Source organism: Rana temporaria, chromosome 3 (genome assembly GCF_905171775.1).
Source record: "Rana temporaria chromosome 3, aRanTem1.1, whole genome shotgun sequence".
In the NCBI taxonomy this organism is placed as follows: Eukaryota; Metazoa; Chordata; class Amphibia; order Anura; family Ranidae; genus Rana; species Rana temporaria.
In genome coordinates this window covers 110846896-110873982 of record NC_053491.1, presented here as the reverse complement: position 1 = coordinate 110873982, position 27087 = coordinate 110846896, and the positions used below count along the sequence as shown (strand labels likewise).

General features: G+C 41.6%; 1 protein-coding gene across 1 annotated transcript in view; it reads right to left on the bottom strand.

The window, feature by feature from the left end:
* The window catches only part of LOC120930373, a 59843-nt gene that overhangs the window by 19530 nt on the left and 13226 nt on the right, over nt 1-27087 (bottom strand). Inside the window, exons 3-17 of the mRNA XM_040341565.1 lie at nt 26768-26923; nt 24142-24216; nt 20549-20607; nt 19904-20067; nt 19646-19784; nt 18331-18453; nt 16948-17074; nt 16015-16168; nt 13087-13271; nt 11559-11696; nt 9615-10109; nt 9380-9535; nt 7066-7452; nt 3362-3624; nt 358-520 (exon numbers count right to left, since the gene is read on the bottom strand). Coding sequence (XP_040197499.1) covers nt 358-520; nt 3362-3624; nt 7066-7452; nt 9380-9535; nt 9615-10109; nt 11559-11696; nt 13087-13271; nt 16015-16168; nt 16948-17074; nt 18331-18453; nt 19646-19784; nt 19904-20067; nt 20549-20607; nt 24142-24216; nt 26768-26923 — 2784 coding nt within the window. The remainder of the gene's footprint in view (nt 1-357; nt 521-3361; nt 3625-7065; nt 7453-9379; nt 9536-9614; nt 10110-11558; nt 11697-13086; nt 13272-16014; nt 16169-16947; nt 17075-18330; nt 18454-19645; nt 19785-19903; nt 20068-20548; nt 20608-24141; nt 24217-26767; nt 26924-27087) is intronic.

Here is a 27087-nt window from a genome sequence, read left to right as displayed (position 1 = left end):
ACAGATTTTTACATACTGTCCCTGGTTTTACTCAGGCTGGCAACCCTGATGGGGCCCCCTAGTGGCATGGGACCCTTGGGCAGTGCTCAAGTGCCCAAATGGTCATTCCGACCCTGGTATAGTCACCTCCATATGCCCTATATTTACCCCTCAGCCAAATCAGAGGTGGCTTCAAGAACAAGCTGATGTCTCACTTCTCAGGATACAGAGTGAGACCTCTGCTCATATATGGCAAGATTTGCTAAATCACATTCATTACTTGGCTCCACTTTGATACCCTGTGGTAAATACATACTGATTTTTCAGCAGTGTAATAATCCCATACCTTTAGTCACTATTAAATAACCTGACATTCACCTTTATTGTAATATGTTCACTGTCAGGTTCTGAATCCCAAAGCTTGGCATGGCTGCAACCCTGGGAGCATTCTGGGTGTACTTCCCATGAGACTTCTCTGATCAACGGCTCAGGAACATGAGAGGAGTCATCTTCATAAGTCTGAACAGCTTCATCCTCCAGACTAGAATAACAATAGAAACACACTAGAAATCATTTGCTCAAGAACAAAACACAACTATGCTTTAAAAGGCTTCTGTGTATTCATCTGGGGGCTACTATAGTAGCCGTTCCACTCCCGGGATCACCTATGTGCTGTAATATGGCTTTCAGACATATGTTGCCTTGAAGTGGAACTAAAGTCTAGATAAAAAAATTGCAAGCAGGCAGGCCCTGTATTGCATAAGAGACTGAATGACTGAACTCCTATGCATGAGTGGGAGTTTTGACCGTAGAGCCAGCATCTGGAAGAAGCTAGTTAGAGGTTACTGTTGTTGGTCCTCCCATTGGAGCTTAGGTAAGTATTTTGGACTTTAGTTCTGCTTCGAGTTATAAGGGATTTTTAGTTCATTCTGCACTGCATTGACCAGCACTTCTTCTATAAACTGACTCTGTTTTTCCATAACCATTGAGATTCTTATATTCCAACTGTCATTTTCCAGGACAAGATTGCCTATTGGTTATATGATGTTGCTTTGTGAAAACAAGAACAAAGAAGACTGTAAGATAATTATCTAAAACATGAAGCTTAGATTGTTGTGGACTATCTGAAGTTTATTGGATAGGCCTCATAATACAGTTACAATGGGATATATGACTAGTCAAACACTGACGGTTGAACATAAATGCACATGGACATGTGGAGAGGTACACAGATAACCACTTTAATAATATTTTAAGAACACGTACACTGTTATTACAGGGTGTAGTACTTATGTTATTAAAGTACATATTTTATAATGTATTTGAACAGCAAATGATAGCTGTTTTTTGCTGGGAGTTCAGCTTTCATGACAGCGTGATTGTATAAATAGCACTTTACAGCTGAGTTGAGCAGAGGATAGGTAGATGAGGTTAGACAAGTACAGGTGGTCCCCTAGTTACAAACATCCAACTTACAAATGACTCCTACCACGGCTGGACTGGGACAAAAATTTGGCCCTGGACTTAATCCAGACTGGCCCACTTTGACAGGTCTTTCCCATGGCGGTCAGACAACTCCCGCACCCCCCCCCCCCCCTGGCCACCCAAGCCCTCTCTTCCCCTTCACTAGCCACTAGCCGTTCTACTTTATTAGAGTAGAATGGATGGTACTTGTACTCTTATAGGCAGTACCAGTGGGGAAGCTAGACATTATTTCACCTGGGGCAAAGAATCAGTTTAGTGCCCCCCCTTATGGGACAAGATTAGGCAGAAGTGAGAAACTCCCAGGCCATAGCTGTTGAGTTAGCTGTCTGTCCCCTCCCCCATGCTCCTCTCTCATCCCCCCTGCTCCTCTGGTCCTCCCCCTACTTCTTTGCTCCCCCCAGGTGAGCGCTGCGGGGGGGGAGAGGAGGTGAGCGCTGCGGGAAGGGAGAGACAGAGGAGCGGAGGGGGGCGGCGGTCCGCTGTCACTGAAGCCAGCCCACTGAGCCATCGGCCCACCGGGAAACTCCCTGTAGTCCCAATGGCCAGTCCATCCCTGACTCCTATAAAATAAATAAACAAGTGATAAGCGCTTCAAATATGTGATCAAGATCACAGTAAAGGATAATACCAGTAATGAGTGCACACACACAATATGTGACTGAACTGTGATTGGTGAAATAAATACCAACTGGAAATAAATCCCAAAAATAACACAAGGAATGTGAACCTGAAAAGGTGCAAATGGACCTCTGTGCAATAAATGTCCTACAGCAATGAATGCAAATAGTAAAAGTTCAAAAAATTAATAGATGGATGATTGAAGGTTCAAAATATGACAGACAGTCTGTAAACAAGGTGGATCAGATAAAATCAATTTCTAGATCTCTGCTCTCTTCCCTCAATAGGCTGGTGGACTATCCTCATAAGTGATATAGTGCCCTTACCTGCAGGGTACTATATATGGGCATATAGTATTGTCTCCACAGCGTGATGGTCTTGCCTCTCCAAATGTGGGTTACTCCTACTGCTCCAGCTGCTGGGTATCTCCAGGCTCCGTGATCCAGAGTGAGCGGTGGGATTTATTTCCAGTTGGTATTTATTTCACCAATCACAGTTCAGTCACATATTGTTTGTGTGCACTCATTACTGGTATTATCTTTTACTGTGATCTTGATCACATATTTGAAGCGCTTATCACTTGTTTATTTATTTTATTTGATTTTTGTGTTATGTGAACACTCCTAGATATAGCTGCCTCAGATATATTTTGTACACTTTATTATCACTGCTTTATTATCATATCTGTTTACTCACAGTAGCGCACTGAATTCTTTCACACATCATCCCTGACTCCTACTTACAAACGGAGGGAGACAACAGGAAGCAAGAGGAAATCTACCCCTAGGAAGGGAAATTCAATTTTGTAAGAGTTATTATGGGAAAAAGGTGTCTCCGCTGATGCTTTATAACCAGGGCTTGTTTCCACAACAACCCAAAATCTTCTGAACAGGGGCACAGACAGCAAAAAAAATGTTACAGGGGTGATAACCCTTCCCTATGCTATCCAAAAAGCTTAAAACTTTTTTTTTGGCTGGAGCTACACTTAAAAATGTACCCGTTCCGACTTACAAACAGATTCTACTACTACGATTCTTGTTTGTGACCTGGGGACTCCCTGTATGTAGAAGGGGTAAGCATAGAACATGTTCTTCCTTATACGTCTCTGGAAATAAGGGTATATGTGAGGGGACAATATTTTTGCACAGAACCCTTTTTATCCAAAGGGTAGCCCTGTTTGTACCACTTTAATTCCATCACAAATGTGAATAAACATAATTCAGTCCAATTTTATAGCTATTACAAGATCTTGTAACATCTTGTTTCTAAGCTTTAGTACCTTTTCTCATTCATCTTTTTGTCTTCTGATATTGATTTGTATCCCCCTTGTTTTGATGATGGAGGCATTACTGTCCTAGTATTGTCCTTCTTGACTGGGGAACCTTCTAGATATTTGTATCCATCTACTGTAGATGTTTCTCCCCTCTGTTTTGTGATCTGGGACTGAGAGGCTCTACTGATTTCTTCTTTAAGAGTTTTCAGGCTTCCAATGAGATTCTCTGCAGCTTCCATGACAGCAGATGCTACTTGTTCGGATGAAATCTGTGGGCAAGAACAATGTATCATATAAACCTGTGGTCTCCAAACTGTGGATGCTTTATCTGGCACTATTACTCTAACTAACACGAACAGTGGGGCAGAATTCCTGCCACTGACACCAATGATGGGGCACTATTACTCACACTAATATCAATAATGTGGGTACTATTCGTCCGATTTCCACCAATAATGGGGTATTATTCCTCCCATTGATACCAATGATAAGGCACTTGTCCTCCCATTTACACCAATAATGGGGTACTATTCCTCCCACTGATACCAATGATTCCTCCTTCTACTAACCACCAGCCCTGAGGCCATGTTTATAAATATTTTTTGCTATTAAAACCGTACCTATTAATAAATGTTTCTCCAAAAACAAAATCCTTTTTGTTAATATTAAACAGAAAAGGCATGCATACAGGCATAATTATTAAACCTTTTCGCTGATTCGGAGTAAGTAAGGCTGATTTAATAAAGCTGTCGAGAATCTTTACTCAATAAATTGTGTGAATATTTAATTCAGTTATCAAATTATTTAAAAAGAAGATTACTGTTTATCCTTTCTGCTCATGACTGGAAACAGGAATTTTATTTCCACATGATTGAATAATTGAAGTGACATGATTGGATAATTTAATTGAATATACACTTAATTCCCTCGTCTTCATACTGCAGCCAGCATTCCGAATGTGGCTCTTTGCTTGTTTTTATCCGGCTCTTAGGACACTCTTTTACCACTGATATAATGCAGTATTCCTTCCACTGATACCAATAATGAGGTACCAGTCCTCACACTGGCACCAACGAAGGGGCATTATTCCTTCCACTGACACCAAAAATGTGGTATAATTCATCCCACTTATATAAACGATTGGGCACTATTCCTCCTACAGACACCAATGATGGGGCAATATTCCTCCTATTATTACGGATGTTGCGCCCTATGTAATATTTTTAAACCAACTGATCACCAAGCTTGGGACATTGTCCACTCTTTCTGATGATGGGGTATATTCTACTCCCACTGGCCACAGTATGGCCCTCTAACAACGTAAGGACAGTAAACTTGCCCTTTGTTTAGAAAGTTTGGAGACCCAACTTATTTTTTTGAGTGAAGATTCTTAACTACCTTATGTAAATCAGCTGTTTTGTGTGTGGAGGACTGCGTAGAGAAAGGATACACCTGTGAGGACAGAACCGGCCATACCACAGTCATACAACTGCATTTATACATTATGACCAAGTTTGTTTGGAATCTTAACAGGAGCGGTTCGTCCATAGAGGGCGCCGGAGTGCCGCCCCCTCTGGCTCTCGCACAGCCACTAAAATATATAGATTTATGCATTGTATGAATCTATATATTTTCGCCGCTGCCGCCCACTATTCAGCTGGCCGGATGTTGAGCGCCAGCCAGTTGAATAACGGCAGCTGGTTGGCTGTGTGGAAGTGCCTATCAGAGCCAGCGACTTGTTAGATTTTAAATTCATTAATATTTATTATGTGATAAATGTTTCTGAATCATTGGTTTAAACATGGTAGTTTTGAAGGTTTGTTAAAGACAAAACGAAGGTCAGTTACAGGACAGTACATCTGTTGTAGACCACATCTATTCTTGAAGACATACGTCAAGAAAGTGGGTGGAGATGTTACTTAAAAATACATAAGTGGGTGTTAACGTTCATCACCGACCTTCTTTGGAAGCTAGTCAATTATGCTTAGTTAGCTTTTAAACCTGTATAAGTATCCATGTGGTGAGTGTAGTGAGCTAGAGGACCTTGGGGTCCCCGACCCTACGGGAAGATGGGGGTAGGAAGCCCCACCCAGCAGGAAGCTTTCTCAATGGAAGCCGAGCAGAAAGACGTACCATCATACCATCATTACATCTATTTCCTCCTTCTGTAACCTTCTGAAATTACCATCTTGCCATGTGTTATCAGCTGTCATTATGTAAGCATTGACTGTTTGCTTGTCCTGTTTTGGAGAATAAACCTCGTACTTTGGAAGAAAATCTGAGTCTTGAATATTGGGAATAAAGCGCCTGGGAAGAAGGAGACTTTTGACATATCACATAACACGTGTTAAAAATGTCCCCTCTCTCCCACATTCTACACGGCTCTGATAGGCTTTCCAAGTACAGCCCTGAGGCTGTAGTCGGCTTCCTGAATTTCCTTCGTTCCTTGGATAAGACTGACAGGCGTCTCAGCCAATCAGGTAATCTGATTCTGGTAATCAGTAACCTGATTGGCTGAAGCATCATCGAGGGCGGGACGAGGGACATCGAGGGACGGTAGAAGCATGGCTGACCCCAGAAAGGTAAGTGCCAGGGGGGGGGCACTTTACAGGTCACAGTGGCAGCATTTTACTGGGCACAGTGGCGACAATTGCGGGGCACAGTGGCTACAATTGCGGGGCACAGTGGCGACAATTGCGGGGCACAGTGGCTACAATTGCGGGGCACAGTGGCTACAATTGCGGGGCACAGTGGCTACAATTGATGGGCACAGTGGCTACAATTGATGGGCACAGTGGCGACAATTGCGTGGCACAGTGGCGACAATTGCGGGACACAGTGGCGACAATTGCGTGGCACAGTGGCAACAATTGCAGGGCACAGTGGCTACAATTGCGGGGCACAGTGGCTACAATTGATGGGCACAGTGGTAACAATTGATGGCACAGTGGTGACAATTGATAGGCACAGTTGTGACAATTGATGGCAAAGTGGTGACAATTGATGGCATGGCATAGTGGTGGCAATTGATTGCAAAGTGGTGACAATTGATAGCATGGCACAGTGGTGACAATTGATGGCAAAGTGGCTGTGTTTGATGGCATGGCATAGTGGTGACAATTGATGGCACAGTGGCTGCGTTTGATGGCATGGAACAGTGACTGCATTTGATGGCATGGCACAGTGATTGCGTTTGATGGCATGGCACAGTGGCTGCGTTTGATGGCATGGCACAGTGGCTGCGTTTGATGGCATGGCACAGTGGCTGCATTTGATGGCATGGCACAGTGGCTGCGTTTGATGGCATGGCACAGTGGCTGCATTTGATGGGCACAGTGAGGCTGCAAATGTTTTTTTTGGTTTTTTTTTCTGTTTGCGCCCCCCCCAAAAATTTTGAGCACCAGCCGCCACTGAATCTTAAAACTATAATAATAGGTTTTTGAGTTATAGAAATAAACTAGAGTGTGCAATGACAAGCCACACAAACACAGGAAGAACATACACAATCTATATATAGATCGCTCAAATAAGATTTAAAAATTCCAGGGCTGCAACATCCCATTGCTATTCAGTAATCTGCCTTTCATATTTTATAGCATTGTGTTTCAAATTGCAGTAGAATTCCTAATGATATTAATACATACAGCTTTGCTATTATAGATAATGAAGACATATATGCATTTCAGTTTGTTTATAATGTGGTCACTCACTTCTGCCGACGGTCCATGCATATTAGCATTTGATTCCATACTTGAGTCATTGTTTTGGTTCATTTCTGCATCACATGACAAACTTATCAACTCCAATATTTTCTTCTCCTTAGCTTTTAGTTCTCCTTGGATTGTCCCAAGTTCCCTGTGTTCCACCGAGTCAGGGTGGCTTTCATAGCCTTCTGTTTGGGTCCCCTCACCTTCATTGTTGCAATATATATTTTTACAAGGCTTGGGTTGAGTTTCTTTTTTCGCAAGCTCGGTCCAGGTGTTAGAATCAGCAGCTTCATAAGAGGAAGTGTCGTATTTTTCCACGGCTTTAGGTATCAGATTTTTTTCCACTGGAGTTTTGTTTTGTGAGTCACTGACTTGTGCATTCAGCGGGAGCTTAGAAAAAACATATCACATTTATAAAAAGCTTAAATATGCCAGTTTTACTTATGTGTAGTAACACATTTTATTAATACAACTGTGACGCCACTCACTGCTGATCCACGTAGCTCAAAACAAAATTTTTGTTCCATCAGATATGAGGACACTTGGCCCACACCTGGATTTTTAGCTCCCTGCTGGGATTTAATTATAGAGATTTATAATTAAGCCCCAGTAGGGGGTGGGGTGCAACAGAGAGCAATTGGGCAGGGTGTTATCATTTCTGCTGGCTCAATAAAATTGTTTTGAACTTCTTAATTCAGTAGTGTGCAGCTGCATATTTATACTAGTGAAAATTGTTTGGGGAGTGATGGATCCCAAAGACACCCTTTGAACCCCTGAGGTGGATAAAGCACAGGACCTGTGAGTGGTACCACAGGGTTGCGTACCCATTTTATCACCTCTGTAGAGTATATTTGCATTTTTAATTCCAGATGTTCATTGTTTTAGTCAAATACTTAATAAAAAATGTAAATACAAAATGTAGAATCCACCATCAGCAGTTACTTACGTTACACAGTCAGGTACAAAGGGGGACACTCTGGAACCCAATGGGGTTGATTTACTAAAACTGGAGAGTGCAAATCTGGTGCAGCTCTGCATAGAAACCAATCAGCTTCCAGTAACCCTGAGCCACACTCGGGATTGCATCACAGAATCCATGTAGAGGTTACTTACCTTGTCCCCAGGATCCCGCGATGTCTACCCGATGTGATCTGTGAGCCGCCGTGTCTCGCTCGATTAACAGTGCCGAGCTCCGTTCCCTGTGAGCTCTTACAGATTACAGTATTGTATCAAATAAATACACACCCCCTTTGTCCCTATTGGTCTGCCCAGTGTCCTGCATGTAGTTTTATATTATAAATACTTTTCTTTATGCCTGGAAACTGGAGATTGTCCATAGCAACCAAAAAGTGTCCCTTTATGTCAAAGTGGTTTTAGACCAGCTAGAAAACAGCGATAATAAATTAGAATCACTTGCAGAATCGAGCGATAGTGATTTGTGGGGAAATTCGTCATCAAACACTAAAAGTAATGACAGCGACAATTCTGCAACTGACCAAATTTCAGTGTTTTTGATTTGATTACATTATTGAATAATTTTTATTATAATTATATTATTATTTGTTATAATTATTTATAGTCATTTATTATATTATAATTTATGATTTTGTGTTTCAAACTTTATCATATCCAGGATGTCTACTAGACTCTTGTTTGGACAGATTTAAGTGAGTTATTCCTAAGAATTACAGGCCTACAATCGAAACCACCAAATTTCCATGTAAAATAATGGTACCGCTTTCAGCATCAAAAATGTGACATAGTCATACCGCCAGGGAGGTTAAAGTCTGACACAATCAGGGATGGACTGGCCATTGGGACTACAGGGAGTTTCCCGGTGGGCCGATGGCTCAGTGGGCCGGCTTCAGTGACAGCGGCCTGGGAGTTTCTCACTTCTGCCTAATCTTGTCCCATTAGGGGGGGGCACCAAACTGGTTCTTTGCCCGGAAGAAATAATGTCTAGCTTCCCCACTGGTACTGCCTATAAGAGTACCTGTACCAGTCGTTCTACTCTAATAAAGTAAAACGGCTAGTGGCCAGTGAAGGGGGAGAGGGGGCCTGGGTGGCCGGGGGGGGGGGGGTTTGCGGGAGTTGTCCGGCCACTTTGGGAGAGACCTGTCAAAGTGGGCCAGTCTGAATGAAGTCCAGGGCCAAATGTTTGTCCCAGTCCAGCCCTGGACACAATCATACTTAGGTGCACAAGGATACATATATGTTACTGTTTATCCATGATGTATGGACCTACAGTATGTCATACCTCACATTGAGCTCACGAATATGTATCTATCTTTGTACCTGTCAAGTATTAAACACTTACTTCTTTGATGATGTTGTTTGGTGGTTTTTGAAAGGGATTTCCCTCAGCCTCTCTCACCATATATACTTGTTCCACTCTCACCTTTAGTGTCATTAGACCAGCTATCAGACCTTCTGTGGCATCGAGCACAGAGGTAGCTAATTGATTTTGGGGGACCTGAAAGAAGGATCACATTGACTTATTGTATATAAGTAAATCATTTACTACATTTTTAAAATATACCAACATAGCTCACCTGTTCATGTGCGTGCCTGTTCTTCTCATCCTTCCCGTATTTGTCATTTCCATGCACCATATTTTCTTCTGACTTCATTTCTTTTCTCTTGCATGCATGGTTTTCTTGGAGTTTTGTGTCTGGTACATGTTCTAAACTTTTTGTGTTTTCATTCGTAAATTCGGTTTGTGATGAGGAATCTGTAACTGTGTTTCTATAGTCTGTGTTGTTTTCTCCACGATGACAGCCCTGTTCTACTTGTGCCTGTGTCTTTTTTGGGTCAGCCCATCCATCTGTTCTTATTTCCTGAAATTCGTTCTGCGCTCTTCTACTATCTTCATTCATTTTATCCTTAATTTCTTCATTTGTAGAATCCAAGAATGCTAGAGGTGACTTGTTGCCAGTTTGAATTTCATTATATGTTTCAGCTTCTGTTATATCACCTACATGTGTTATGTACTGCTCCTCCATACATGGGTCCTTCGCTATAATGGGTTTTCCTTTGTCAGAGGTAAGCTAGAAAAAGCATAGCATGTTATCCTATAACTAGATTATCATTGCTATTATCATCATTCATTTTTATCAACAATATCAGTATTACGTTATTGTCAATTGCTAATAAAATATAAATATCAGAAAATACAAATGAAAGTGTTATTAACCACTCAATGTGATTTACAGTATATTCAAACTTTTCAAACAAAGTGCCACTTTATTGTCCTTCAGACTTTAGGAGGGCCGGATTGTGGCCAGCAGGGGCAGAAAATGTCACAGGCCCAGCATCAGTGAGAATAAATATGGCCTCAGGGTTGGTGTGGTCAATATGAGGAGTATTCCCCCTATTAGTAGGAGGAATAGTATCCCATCATTGGTATCCGTGGAAGATATAGTGCCCCATTGTTGGTGTCAGTGGGAGAAATAGTGCCTCATATCAGTGGAAGGAATTGTGCCCCAAGAGCCGGATTAAGGCTAGCAAAGGGCCACATCTGGCCCTCGGGCCGCAGTTTGGAGACTCCTGCTATAGAAGAACATTACAGGGCTTACAATGTTTTCTCATTGCTTTCTGTCTATAGTTTGTCAATTCTTTGCATTATGCCATACAAGCTGCTCTTTTTCCACTTTCGTCATGAATGTGGCTACACTTCCATGTAGGGTTCCATGGAGCCCAGCAGTCACCACTTTTACACTTGTGCCTTAGCCTGAGATAAGGTGTGCAAGCACTTTTTTTTGTTATGATATGGCGCTCATTGTGTGCCATTTACAGCTTACATGTTTGGCTGTGGGACAGAGTATGCATGAACTGTGCTATCTCTGGAAATTAGATATCATGCACTCCAGATGTGTTTTTTTTTTTTTTTTTTTTAGTTAAAAGAGGTTTAAAATGACTTTTTTTTTCTCTTGTCATGGCTCCTTGGATCCTCCTCAATTTTAAAAACTTAAAGGAGATCTCCACATCAGTCTTTTTTTCTTGGAATTTACAGCAGACAGATAGCAAGTACCAATATACAACAATGAAGAATTCATTCAAAAAACTGTCCTGAAGAGTAGACCAGTGTCTTTCACAAAAAGACACACAAGCAAGAAAAATAAAGGCGCACCAGCCTAGTGTATTACCGTTTGACAGTTTAATAAAAAATAAAATAAAACTACTCACAAACGAGATAGTGTAAAAGGCTTGTCAACAACGGTTGATGATGAATACCCCTCGAGCCACAATCCCGAAGGGGGGGGGGGGGGGAAGAGGTGTGTCCCTGCCATCAGACACTATCTCGTTTGTGAGTAGTTTTATTTTATTTTTTATTAAACTGTCAAACGGTAATACACTAGGCTGGTGCGCCTTTCTTTTTCTTCTTTTCAGTGTCTTTCACACTCTATACTTGGCATGAATGTAAGTTATGTGAAAAGAAAGATTTTGTCACATATCCTCTTATGCAATATAAACATGCGAACAAAGCAATCTCTTACCTTTATATTAAGTTGATTTAAACCAAGATGCTCTTCAGGTGTCAGAGGCTGCAACAGACGTATGAGGTCCGACACAGGATCTTGTTCTTCCACTACATTGGGTATAGTCTGATGACCAATGTTCAAGTCACTATCAAGCTGTAACATTTTTGGAATTACTTCCAAAAAAAGATTAAATGTGCAATAACCACACTATATTAAAAATGAATGGGGAAATTGTTCTTTGTTACAGAAAAGAGACCTTCCTCACTGCTCATTTGTTATTGGCTATGCTCTCACTGTCGGTCACTTGACCACAATAGTACCAGACATGCATTCTGCATCCCACCTACTTGAATTACAGTTTTTAAAACCCCAGTCCAAAATTCAGTTCACTAGCATTCGGCAGTCCTGTAGAGTAAAAAATATTTCAGCATCTGCCGACACATTTTAAAAACCAAAAAGTATTTCCATTTTGTGCTAAATAGCTTGGGAAAGCTTTTGAATTTTGTTAGATATCCTGCTACAGTCACTCCACAACAATGTCCAGCAAGCCTCCTCTCTGAAATCTCCCACCTACAGTGGAACCTCGGATTACGAGCATAATCCGTTCAAGGAGAATGCTCGTAATCCAAAGTACTCACATATCCAAATAATTTGTTTTGCATTGACTTCAATGGCATGCAATACCGCATGCGGCCAGAGGTGGGGGGCACCGGAAAGCCTCGGAAATGGGCGAAAAGGCCCAAGGATATTTCGGCTGACCTCGGCAAACCTCGGAAAAACTTTGTTCCCAAGATTTGCAGAGGTCAGCCAAGCTGTCCTCGGGCCATTCTGTGCATTTCCGAACGGCTACGATTGGCGACGTTCGGCTCTGCTCGGCTCCAGCACCCCCCACCTCAGGCCAAACGCGGTACTGCAGACCGATTTGGCCTGAATCGTGCTAGTTTTGTAAGACAACACTAGCAAACCGAGTTACGATTTTAAAAAATACAGTGCTCGTATTTCGAAACGCTCGTTAACCGTGTTACTCGCAATCCGAGGTTCCACTGTATTTAGAAGACTACATAGAATATTATTGTAAATAACAAGGATGACAGAATACAGCCAGTGATAGCAAACAGAATAAAACATATTCAGTTGGCTTGTTCTGTTTTTTCAATACTTCATTACACTCTGCATAGGTACCATTCAAAGAATGTGTTGCATTTTCCGAATAAATGCAACAAGTTCTCTGATGAAATGGAGAGCATGAAATTGCCACCCTGCCTCTCCACCTTGTTCAATCAGAGTCTTTGCATTCATTTAAAGCATTCTCTGACTTGAACCTATGCTGAGTGGCCAACCTCCTGTTTTTAGAATGAAGAAGGCCAGCCGCTCAGCACTGGACCTGGAAGCAAGTGGAGCACACTGGAGTAGCAGTGTATACTTCAATGATTTCCAGTTTCCAAGGGAATCAGTCAGGTATGGTATATACATAGTTACATTGGCCCAAGCCATACCTTACTTTGATCTATAAATTAAAAAAAAATGTTGAAAAGAATCTCACCCCATTAACCAGCTCTTGAATAAGTTCTCTTAGCTCCAGTTCCTGCTTTAGCTGCACCTGTACAAGTAATTTTACTGCACAGTCTCCCCATGTCACCACTCCACGATCCTCTTGCAGACATGTCTTTGTCACCGTCATAGCAAGAAGAAAAAGGTCTCTTAGCGGATTTCGTGCAACTTTATTTCCTGAAACTTGAAAAATAAAACAAAGTGAACATGATAAAAGGTGTGAATGTTTTAAACTATTTGTTTAAGTGGTTAACTTATTATCTATTTATTTTATTATAATGAGTCAATACTTTGTAGAACCGCCTTTCACTACAATTACAGCTGCAAGTCTTTTTGGGTATCTCTCTACCAGCTTTGCACATCTAGAGAGTGAAATGTTTTCCCATTCTTATTTGTAAAATAGCTCAAGCTCTGTCAGATTGGATGGGGAGCGTCTGTGAACAGCAATTTTCAAGTCTTGCCACAGATTCTCAATTGGATCTAGATCTGGACTTTGACTGGGCCATTCTAACACATGAATATGCTTTGCTCTAAACCATTCCATTGTAGCTCTGGCTGTATGTTGAGGGTCGTTGTCCTGCTGGAAGGTGAACCTCCGCCCCAGTCTCAAGTCTTTTGCATGGGCCTCTTGGCTGCTTCTCTGATTAATTCTCTCCTTGTGAGCTTATGGACGGCCAAGTCTTGGTAGGTTTGCAGTTGTGCCATACTCTTAAAATTTTCAGATGATGGATTGAACAGTGCTCCCTGAGATGCTCAAAGCCTGGGATGTTTTTTTTAGACCCTAACCCTGCTTTAAACTTCTCTACAACTTTATACATGACCTGTCTGGTGGGTTCCTTGGCCTTCATGATGCTGTTTGTTCACCAAGGTTCTCTAAAAAAACCTCTGAGGGCTTCACAGAACAGCTGTATTTATACTGAGATTAAATTACACACAGGTGGACTCTTTTTGCTAATTATGTGACTTCTGAAGGCAATTAGTTCCACTAGATTTTAGTTAGGGTTATTCGAGTAAAGAGGGCCAAATACAAATGCACGCCACACTTTCGGATATTCATTTGTAAAAAAAAAATGAAAACCATTTCTCATTTTTCTTCCACTTCACAATTATGTGCCACTTTGTGTTGGTCTATCACATAAAATCCCCAAAAAATAAATTTACGTTTTGGTTGTGACATGATAAAATTTGGAAAATTTCAAGGAGTGTGAATATTTTTTCAAGGCACTAGATTTAGTCTGGGGGAATCTCTGACGAATAATCCATCCATCCTGACCATATGTCTTTAAACTTGTCTTGTTGGTCTTTGACTGTGTGTATCGTGTCAACCTCCCTTTTCCAGTCCAGTAAAAAGGGAGATAATGATTGTTTCCAGAATCTGAGGATCAATGATTTAGCTGCATTTAGTAGGTGTGGGGTAAATTTTTTTATACAATTTAACAGAAAAAGGGACCCCTGTGAAAAAGAAAATGTGCAGGTGGAACCTCTATGGGTCTGAGGGTCGTCTTTTTGATCCATGGAGTAATGGCCTCCAAAAATGCCTTAATGGGGACAAGACCACCACAAGTAAAGGAATGTGCCTGTCTGGTCACATCCCCTCCAACAGCGAGCATCCACTGTCGAATATATCTGAGCGAGGTGGGAGGGGTCTGGTACCATCTTGTAAGGAATTTATAAGATGAACACGAACGTGTGGAGGTCGTGTGTGTTAATCTGATCATCCTCTGAATCTGTGAGAGGGTGAGATCCTGACCTATTTCTCTCTCCCATTCTCTAATATAGTAGGGTACTGATGTAGATTGTGTGCTAAGGACAAGTTTATACATTTCTGACAGTTGGTATTTAGATTCTGGGAGGTCAATACATAAGGATTCAAAGGTAATAATTGTGTTGAGGGGTCTCAATAGGGGCTGTAATTTATTAAGGAAATCTTTCAGTTGACGATGTCTCCAGGATACTAAAGGAATAGTTTCATTATAGATGTCAGTAACACGAAAAGGGAGAACAGGGTGCCCTGTAGGGAAAATTTAGCACATGCAATATTGCCATCAGATCCCCAAGACCAAAAAAATCCCAGCTCTTTTCTGGGTGGGAACCAGGGATATTCTCCTAGGGGCACTAAGGGAGACGTTTGGGGACCATATTGGCCTGAAGCATTTAATCTGTCCCGTCTAGACAGAGAGGCTCCAGTCAGTGGGGACGTCCAGTCCGAGGGACCTTTAAAGGTGGTCTGAACCCAAGGAGCGCCTGCAAGATTCCTACCGGCCAATGTTCTCTAGTGGGACCCACAATTTACTCGAAGAATCATGACACCAGTTTAAGATACAGACTAGAGCCATGGTCTTGTAATATAGAGCAATGTCAAAAAGCCTGACGCCACCAAGTGCTTAACATATTATTTAAACACAATTGTCTGCAATATATAATTTTCTCTACTATTGATATTATCAGTCAAAAGAAGTTGCGCTAACATATATACTTTAGTAATAAATATTAAATATGTGTACTGGCTGGAAGGACTAGTAAGTTTACAAACTAGAATTCAACACTGGAAAGTCTCAAACTCTTCCTGTAGCACAGTAGCCAAAATAACTTTAATTAAATTAACACATTTTCTGTCAAAATTACAGACATACTATAGATCAGTGGTCATCAGCCCTGTCCTCAGGGCCCACTAACAGGCCAGGTTTTATGTATTACCCTGGGGAGATGCAGACTAGAATACTGCAATCACTGAGCAGCAAATTATATCACTTGTGATGTATTTCAGTTATCTTGCAAACCAGGCCTGTTAGTGGGCCCTGAAGACAGGGTTGATGACCACTGCAATTGATAATTCACTATATTAGCAAAATTAACCTGGCTAACTGTACACCAACTGGCTGTACACTGTTGTAACTCATCAGTGAAACATGTTTCTTACTTTCTTCTATAGGGTGTGAATGTTCCTCAGACTTGTTGTGTAACAGGTTTAATAAGGGCTCTTGCAATTCTTTATGGCTACAGCTTTGTAAGAGTTGAAATAAGAGGTCCCTTGCTTCTTCTTGTTTTCTCAGAAGAGAGAGTAGTTTATCTTCCTGTTTCATTGTAAGATAAAAAAATATAAATTATCAGCAGACCTGAAATTATACCCCTGCCCCTCCAATCCCCAATCCAATTATGTTTTTATGTTTTAACGCCTCGCCAAATGACATTCACATCCTCCTCCCATCCTTTTTTTTTATTTTTTAAGCAATATGAATTGCACCAATACTTACACAATATCTAAAGCTTTAGAGTAGGTAATAGAGAAAGGAATGGTTAAAACCACTGTCTGGTTTATTTTGCTTTCTATGTCATACCCAAGAAATTCCCCCTTGCTAACTCAACAGAAAGTGAGAAGTGATCAATCCAAAGTGAGGTAAATTGCCTCTTAGACAATTGTCATCAGAACATGTGTTCCCATCAGAAGATTTTCCTTACTTGATTTTCTCTATTTTTCAATCCTGGTGACCATTGTCATAAATAGAAAGGGTGAATCCACCTAGCAGGGTTCTAATCCTTAACAATTTAACAAGATTGTACTGGGGGTGGATAGAGGGCTTCATAAATAACATGCTGTATATGCCAGGCTGTAACAATAAATAGAACCCAGAAGGTGGTGGGAATTGAAGAAGAAAGATGCTGCTACTGCCATAAGGCTAATAATCACTTATTGACAATGGCAGTGACTCAAGGCTTATGTGGCTTATGTGGCCTGTGGGGAAATCTGGCCCAGCATAACTGATAGTATACTCTGATTACTTACATGAGAAATGTTTACTTACTGAATTATAGTTGGCACACAGGTCACACATTATGTGAAAAAAGATCTTACCTCTATCTGCATTTTTTGCAAGTTTGGTTTCTCAAGCTTGGATTTTATTCTTTGGCCTGTAGTCAGTCGGATATGGGCAAGTTCTTCATAACAAGCTCCTGGACACATAGGGGTCCCATCCCAGAACCTAGGATATAAATGAGGAGGTAACTGGTTCTAAATGTGTTCCTTTCCTGTGCACAAATCTTGCATATTGCTAAGAATATATATACATTACTGAAACAGAACAATGGCTGTAAAAAAACACAGGGCCAGATTCATAGAAGAAATACGCCGGAGTATCTACTGATACTCCGGCGTATTTTCAAATTTGCCGCGTCGTATCTTAATTTGTGATTCACAAACAAGATACGACGGCATTTGGCTAAGATCCGACAGGCTTACGGCTTTGTACGCCTTTGGATCTTAGGCTGCAATACTTTGGCCGCCGCTGGGTGGAGTTTGCGTCATTTTCCAGCGTCGGGTATGCAAATTAGCTTTTACGGCGATCCACTAAGCTACTCGCGTGCGTTACGTCGTCGCAAGTAATTTTTTTCCGTCGCAAAGTTAAGCCTGCTTTTTCAAGGCTTAACTTTGCACCAGCCATGTTAAAGTATGGCTGTCGTTCCCGTGTCGAATTAAAAAAAAAAAAATTTCGGCGTAAGTACGTTACGCACGTCGCCATTCACAAACACGTCGGGCGCCGTAATTTCGCGCAAAGCACGTCGGGAAATTTACTAACGGAGCATGCGCAGAACGTTCGGCGCGGGAGCGCGCCTAATTTAAATGGTACACGCCCCATTTGAATTAGGCGGGCTTGGTGAATCAGGCACTTGCGCTGAAAACTTGCGGCGGTGTAACGTAAAGACCATACATTACGCCGCCTCGATTCTTTCTGAATCTGGCCCACAATATAAGGGAGTTACACTATCGAAGTATACCTTCTGCAATAGTACATGAATGATATTTCACCTGTGTTCCCAGTGTGGTTCCACTACAAGCACTGCAGCTCTAAAGTTGCTTTCCATTCTCACTCTGTATGTCTGGGCAAACAGCAGAAAGTAATGATGTGCAGGGGGGATTGGGCTGCTGTAGAGCAATAAAAGGGATAACTAAGTCAAATGGAGAAAAGCATCCAAAAGTAAAGAACATGTGAAGAACAAATACTATCATACTAGTTATACTGTATATTCTAGGCATGTTGAAATTTTGGCGAGCCCAATACATCTATGCATCATATTTGGATCATAATCAGTTATCTGAATTTTTCTAAATACAGAATGCACGTTTTCTTTAATTTGCAATATTTTTGTAGTTTTCGCCTTGTACCATATTTTCAGACCTATCCTCTCTCTTTGAACACTTTCTACTACCAACACATCTTGTTCTATTTAATTCACTGACCCTTCTCCTTCAGCAGCCACAGTCAACCGTTCCAGCTCCAGTCTTCTATGAAGCTCTTTAAGTCCCTGGACTGCAGTCCAAGTCTGTGATACCTCTTTGCAGTTACAGTTGCTGTCTTCCTCCCTATAAATGACATATACCATGTTTTTATCTAAATAAACATTGATATTCCACCAGTACTTTTGGGGGGAATGTGCCACTGTAGAATTTAGAAGGCACATTTGATAAATGTCTATTAGTGTGAACATAATATGGGCCAGATTCACGTAGGGAGCGCGTACTTGTGAGCGGGCGTAACGTATCCTATTTACGCTACGCCTCCGCAACTTTGACAGGCAAGTGCAGTATTCACAAAGCAAAGTTGCGGCGGCGTAGCGTAAATAGGCCGGCGTAAGCCCGCCTAATTCAAATATGGAACATGTGGGCGTGTTTTATGTTAATTTATTTTGAACCTACGTAAATGACGCTTTTTACGAACGGCGCATGCGCCGTCCGTGAAAGTATACCAGTGCCCATGCTCCAAATTAACCCGCAAAAAGCCAATGCTTTCGACGTGGACGTAAATGACGCAAAGCCCTATTCGCGAACGACTTACGCAAACGACACAATCGACGGAAAATTTGACGCTGGCCCGACGTCCATACTTAACAATGGCTGCGCCTCATATAGCAGGGGTAACTTTACGCCGGAAAAAGCCTAACGTAAACGGCGTATCTGTACTGCGACGGCCGGGCGTACGTTCGTGAATTGGCGTTTCTAGCTGATTTACATATTCTAGGCGTAAATCAGCGTACACGTCCCTAGCGGCCAGCGTAAATATGCAGCTAAGATACGACGGCGTAGGCGACTTACGCTGGTCGTATCTTAGAAAAATTCTGGCGTATCTGATTCTTTGAATCAGGCGCCAAGATACGACGCCTCAGACTCAGAGATACGACGGCGTATCTGGAGATACGCCGTCGTATCTCCTACGTGAATCTGGCCCTATATCCATATATTTTTACAGTTTTCTTTTTATTGTGCATCCATACCTCCTAACTTCCATCTACAGATACAAGAATTGGAGTCTAAGCTTCTACTTTTGCAACTCAAGCATGTCATAGCCTAGCAAGTCTGAGCTAGGAACTAAAGTTAAAGTACTAGTTGCAGCATTGCCCTATGACAACCATAGTACTGCAGTTTACTATATGTTCCATATAAACACTGATGTAATAAGAGTAGAATGTGGTGAATTATCTTCGGTTTGCTCACGTGTCACTATCTTTTATAAATAATTTATTAGTACACTGTCTGCTGTCTTTTTTATTTCGCTCACCTGAAGTTGTGTGTTGCCCCAGGGAGTTGGGATAATACCAGTTCACTTCCTTTCTCCAAACCAAACTGTGCCAGCATTTTAAATTCATTCAAATTTCTCTCCTTCTGGCCAGCATTCATTGAAGCCCAGACCTGTGCTCCTGAAAATGACAGCATTTACTTACTCACTGCAATCATAGCAGCTACTGATGCCTGTTAGCACCACATGAGGTGACCAATGATGAGTTACAATGCTATTCAATGTACAAAACCAAAGTACCATAATGAGCTTGTAACATGTCGCAAAACAGCTTCTCACGTAATACTGCATATTTAAGCTCTACCACTTCAGTCAAGTCATCTTGAGTAATGGTGTGGTGCCTCCTTTCATTATCAGCTTCCTCTGTAGCTCTAACCAAGTCTACTAGACCTCCAGAATCCCATCTGTCAAAGAAAAAGAGAGCTCAGTTTTAAATAATTAAAATTTTTAACAAAGTTTGGAAGAGTTAACATTTGTTTTTTATTTCAGTCTGTCGCCCCACTGGAGAGATTTTCCTTTACATCACACACCTGTCATTCCCATGTAGTGCACCCCATAAATAGCCATTGGTAGTTTGGGCCTATTTCCTTCCCTTCGCGCGCACACAGCCAATCTTTCACTGGCCCAAGAATCAGTCTAGGGCTTTCTTTTTTTGTGATTTTATTGGGAAACGATAAACTTAGATGGGGGATAGGGAGCATGGGATACCCTGTAACTGTAGAACTTGAACGTGAGCAACTTGAGAACTGCTAAATTTATAGTTTCTGTTTTAGTGATCAGTAACATTAAATTGTTTATCTGCAGAAAAAAATGGAATAGAAATGTGACTGCAGTCCACGCTAATAAGCTGAATGTAGCAACAGAATACGTTTTTATTTCACTTACTGCATCTTAAGCCTCATCTTCTCTTTTCTCAAGCCTTCCTGATACTGCACTTGATCAAGCTGGTGGAAAACATACAATTACAGTTGAGTTTTAATGGGAAGATCATTTGGTTGATTCAATCACAGACGTGTCAATAAAATTATGGAATCATGTAATAATACAATTAATGTAAAAACAAGTGGTTTATCTCTTAAAGGCCTCGTACAGAAGAGGGGTTATCCGATGGAAACGGTCCGCCGGTCCGTTTCCATCGGACATTTCCCATCCGGATTTTGATCCGATGGCTTGTACACACCATCAGATCAAAATCCACGTGGAAAACATCTGCGGTGACGTGTCGCGCCGTTGCCGCGACGATGACGCGGCGACGCGCGCGACGCTGGAATGTAAATACTTCCACGCATGCGTCGAATCATTCCGACGCATGCGAGGGATGGAGAGCGGACGGACTTATCCGGTGAGTCTGTACAGACGACCGGATAAGTCCAAAGGACAGGATTCCAGCGGATAGATTTTGCAGCATGCTACAAAATTTTTATCCGCTGAAAATCCGTTGGCTGGATTTTTATCCGCTGGAAAATGTCTGCTCGGGCCTACACACGACCGGATCTATCCGCTGGAACTGATCCGCAGATAAATCCCAGCGGATAGATCTGGTCGTGTGTACGGGGCCTTATAGTTTAAGTAAAAGATAATGGCAGAGCTGGTTATATAACCCATATTAAAGAAGAACACTCACTTAAAAGTGACCTTGTATGTAGACTTTTAAAGCAGGTAGAAACATGGGACACAACATTACATGTACCTTGTCCCCTGGAGAACAGAACACTGAAAAAATGTAAGATCTCAGTAAAATGATATTTAACGGTTTGAGCCCATCCTGCGTTTCTTTCGCTAGAAAGCAGTGGAAACCTTTCTGGGCCTGTATCTGCTCCCTCCATTGCATCCTCTTGTCTTGACTGACACATAAAGTGAGGAAAGCTACTACTGTTTTTTGGGAGCAGAGTTTTTATATTCCTTAGTCACATCTGTTTAGCTATGACATGTTGAGAATAAGAAGTGGAGAATCACAGGTCCTAAATTATTTTTAATTCTTTCTAATTCTAAGTTCTCTGTTTCAAAATGTAAGAACCAAACATATGTTTTATGCCACAAAAGAATATTTGGCGCAAAGTTGGTACCACAGATTTTTTTTTACAACTCAACTGTTGTTTTTTCCACACGTACTTTGGCTTTATTTTATAAAAAAGGTCTGCCAAGGTCCTAGGTGTAGTCCTGGACTCTGAACTCTCCTTTAAGCCCCACGTCCAATCACTGTCCAAATCTTGCCGCCTCAACCTCCGCAACATCTCCAAAATATGCCCCTTTATAACCAACGACACAACAAAGCTCTTAATTCACTCCATGGTCATCTCTTGCCTTGACTACTGCAACTCCATACTCATTGGCTTACCTCTAAATAGGCTATTTCCCCTTCAATCCATCATGAATGCTGCTGCCAGACTCATCCACCTTAGCAACCGTTTAGCATCTGCTACTCCTTTCTGTCACTCCCTCCACTGGCTTCCACTCACCCAACAAATTGAATTCAAAATACTAACAACTACTGTATCTGAGTGAGTGAGTGAGTAACTTGTATAGCGCAACAAATGCGAACCTAATCGCCTCAAGGCGCTTGGCATCCAGAGTCGTACAGGTCTTTCAGAAGAGGTGGGTCTTTAGTTTTTTCCTAAAAGCCCGATGGTTTTCTTCCAAGCGGATGGTAGTGGGTAGAGCATTCCAGAGCCGTGGTCCTTGGACCGAAAATCTAAGTGTACTCACAAAGCCATCCACAACTTAGCCCCCAGCTACATCACTAACCTAGTCTCAAAATACCAACTTAATCATTCTCTTTGTTTCCTCTCAAGACCTCCTGCTCTCTAGCTCCCTCGTCACCTCCTTCCATGCTTTTCCCAGAGCCTCTCAAATCCTATGGAACTCCTTATCCCAATCTGTCCGATTATCTCCTACTCTATTAGCTTTTGGACAATCCCTGAAAACCCGAAAACCCTCCTCTTCAGAGAAGCCTATCTTACCCACACCTAACAACTGTATTTTAATTTTCTCCATCAGCTCACCCCCCACAGTTATTACCTTTTTTTTCTCTTGACCTTCCCTTCTAGATTATAAACTCTAACAAGCAGGGCTGATTCCCCCTGTATTGAATTGCATTGTAACTGTACAGTCTGCCCTCATGTTGTAAAGTGCTGTTATATATAAATCCTGTATAATAATAATAATAATAACAATAATATAATAATATTTGTAATTATCTCCATGAAGAAGATTTAACCCCCCTGACGGTAAACCCGAGCGCGACTCGGGGTTGGTTTTACATGTTAGGATCGGCAAACCCGAGTCGCGCTCGGGCTGGACGGGCTTACCTTTCGCTGGATCCACAGGCTTGGTTTACTCACCTTGTCCCTGGATCCAGCGATGCCACCCGCTGTGTGAGCGAGCGGGACCTCCTCGCTCGATTCACAGTCCCCGTGTGACGCCGATCTCCGTTCCCTGCGACGTTACGACGCACGGGGACGGAGAACGGCGCCAAATTCAAAAAAGTAAACAAACACATTACATACAGTATACTGTAATCTTATAGATTACAGTACTGTATGTAAAAAATACACACCCCCCTTGTCCCTAGTGGTCTGCCCAGTGCCCTGCATGTACTTTTATATAATAAAAAATGTCATTTCTGCCTAAAAACTGTAGATTGTCCAAAAGTGTCCCTTTATGTCAAAAATGGTTTTAGATCAGCTAGAAAACAGCGATAATAAATTATAATCACTTGCAGAATTGTGCGATAGCGATTTGCGGGGAAATTCGTCATAAAAAAAATAAAATAATGACAGCGACAATTCTGCAACTGCAAATTTCAGTGATTTTGAGTTGATTACATTATTGAATAATTTTTATTATAATTATATTATTATTTGTTATAATTATTTATAATTATTTATTATATTATAATTTATAATTTTGTTTTAAAAAAAAAATCATACCCGGGATGCCTACAAGACTCTTGCTTGGTCAGATTTAAGTGAGTTATTTCTAAAAATTACAGGCCTACAGTATAAAACGCCAATTTCCTTGCAAAATAAATGTACCGCTTTTGGTACGTAATTCCAGACAGAATCATACCGCCAGGGAGGTTAAGGAACACAGACTTATCATACTGGTGTCTTGTGCCACATGCAAGGCTCTTACGAACTCCTGTCCTTTGACAATATTTAAAAAGGAGGTTTTACTTTCCAAGTAACTCTATTAAGAGTACATTGCTATATAAACATAATGCCAATGATGAACTTTCTTATTCACTGTCTATGAAAGTGTATGGGGTTATATACAGTGTATGGGGTTATATACAGTACCCATGTAAATAGCTTGCACAAATGGGCACCAAGGATGTAACCTGATTTAGGCATAAAAAAGTTCTATAGAGCAGTAAGGTAAGGCATCCCTACATAATGTTTCATTTCTACTAAATGGCTAACTGACACAGTGCAGACAATTTTCATTAATTAATCATGTAAAATAAAAACAATTTTTACCTGGCCTTTTGACGCTCCTAAATTTACTCTTGTTCGTTCATTCTTGGAAGGTGGAGTCTTCTCAAAGAGCCATGCCTATGAAATAGAGACATTATTGAAGCATTGCCTTTAACTGAAAAAGCCTAGGTGTGTTTAAAACCTAAAACCTGTGCACTTCAAGCTAATCATGTGATGAAATAATGGATAAGCTTAGGATGCCTTCAGTGAGACCTGCATGACAAAGGTATCCGAGTCTGCCATCTTCCTGAAACTTAATGGGGGAAAAACTGAGGTGATCATCTTCAGCCATCTGTCCACCCCCCCCCCCCCCAGATATCCCACCTTGGCCTCCCTCATTTGGTCCTACTCCGGAGGTGGCCCCCCAGGTCCATGATCTGGGATTCATCCTAGATTCAGGTTTAACCCTGGCTCCTCAGATAAAAAAGTTTGTCAGTGCATGTCACTGGCAGCTAAAACTTCTGAGGGGGGCTGTCGAGCTCCAGGCCCCTACTATACCGGACTTCCACGGGTTACTGAAGACTTGACTTTTCACGCAATCCTTTCCTGCGTAACCTCTCTCTTCCACCCTTATTGCCGCTCTGTGCTGATTTTGGTTCTTGGGTCCTCTTTTCCCAGGAACTCTGCTATGCGCGTCGGGACCCTTCGGTGTAAGACCGCGCTATATTTAGATACCTCTTAACTCAACGTGCAGCTGAAGATATATTCAAATGTTTACTTTTTCTGTAAATTTAAAGCTTCACTCTTCTGTCATCTTCCCTACTGGACAATGTGGCCACCCATTACATTAATAGGTTTAAGCTGTCTAAACCTCTGGATCTACTAATCTTTTTCACAAGCAATTTTCACCAGTTAACATTTACTTATGAATACTTTTTGTCATCCTTATTTTGAATTGCCCATTGTCTTTGTTTGAGATTTGCTTTAAATGTCTTCAGTGAAAGTGCTGTAGGGTAGAGCAACAGATGTGACCTGTTGTAGTTACCCTGATTGGGCACTGGATGCCCCCATTAGGCGCTGCTTGGATTAAATTGTCAGTTCTGCCCCTGTTAGGAGAAGAGAACCCTGGGTAGGAGTATATTAGGAAGCCAGAAAGCTTCCAGAGTTAGTTTCCACAAGTAGAGCGATTACTGGTTTCTTTGTGGATGGGCCAGACCAGAAAAACATGTAGGCAGTTGACCTTTATTCATTTAGCCCAGGGATCTCCACAAACTATGGCCCTCCAGCTGTAGCGGAACTACACATTCCATGAGGCATTGTAAAACTCTGACATTCACAGACATGAATAGGCATGATGGGAATTGTAGTTTCTGAACAACTGAAAGGTCGTAATTTGGAGACCTCTGAACTATGCTGCACTGTTTGCAACAGTATTAAACTCAAAAGCAAACCTTTATTATAGTGCAGCTTACTAATGTTAAGATGTTATTGTTGCATTTTTATTTTTAGGTTCTCTTTCTTCTGTTTTTAACTGGTGATCAAGTCAGCAAGTTTGTTGTTTGTTACAAGCACAAGCTCTTCAGCAGAATGTATCAGTTTACATGGATGAGACAAATCACTTAACACTGGCAGGGGTGATTAAAATCATTAGCTTTTATTTATCCATGCATCCTTTTTTTAACGCCAAAGCACCTGAAATATGCTCCAATGTGAAAGGGGTCTAAATCTGATAATACATTTAACACTCCCCTCCTCCTAGTCCAGTGATGGTGAACCTTGGCACCCCCGATGTTTTGGAACTACATCTCCCTTGATGCACTGCAGAGTGCATGAGCATCATGGGAAATATAGTTCCAAAACATCTGGGGTGTCAAGGTTCTCCATCACTGCCCTAGACTGACAATGTTGCTGTCTCTTGCGCCTCCGGTGCTCATTCCTCCAGAGATGTGTTTTACTAATACAGGAGGTGTGCTACTGGCCAGATCACCAGATGAAAACAGAGGGAAGAAAGGCAAAGACAAGAAAACTGACAGAGCCATCACATCTAATGATTGGTAAACTGCAATAAAATACATTTTTGGTTTTGGGTTTAATACTGCTTTAAGTTTATTGCTGCCACCTGCAAGGGATGGCCAAAGAAGTGTAAATACTTTTACTTCTACTGATTCAGTAAACTGTTAAATGGTATTCCTGGTGTGGACTCCTCTGCCACCAAACCTCTATATGAGGACATCTCCTGGAAACACAACTTGTGCCCAAGGGGCAAAGCAGGGTCCTTTGGTGTAGGTCTGCAGAGGACAATCAACAGGTACTGTTTGCACCAGGACAGGTTGCCCTACAGGCATCTTCACACAAAAGGAAAAGTAAGATTGTTCCCTGGAGGGGGGGGGGGGGGGGGCTGCCCACGATGGGCTGTTAAGACAAAGTCATCTCCCCTAGGTCTGGGCAGAATTTTTTTTAAAAGTGCATGTGCTCCCCTATGACACAGCCGCTCCAAATTATTTGTATTGCCATTATGTTTTAGACAGTGGGTGATTCCACTTGAAATAAAACTTCAGTTGAAAGAGACCATTCATGGGATAAATAACCATTTGTCTTTCAAGATCTCCTCAGTAAATTTCATAACTGACCCCTGGATCCATCAGTTGGAAATTGAGCTTTTTCAGTCCACTCCAATCACTTTGCTTACCTCTAACTCAGACCATGTGACTCTGCCTGAAGTTTCTTGACGCTGTGTTAGGAAGTCCACCCAGGAATTAGAAGTAATTTGGGATTCTTGGGCTCTCTGTAGAAGAATCTTGACATCGCTTAAACTCAATGAGGAATCTCTGTTGAAGTCCAAAAGCTGGAAATCCCAATAGATCTGAAATAATAGCTTACATGTTGATGTTTGATGAACACACAGGTTTTAAACTCTGCACATTGTGCATATTTGGGCAAACTATAGATGTGTGAAATTCCCAGCCTATATATCATACTACTGAGGGATAACGCAAGGGATGCTACATG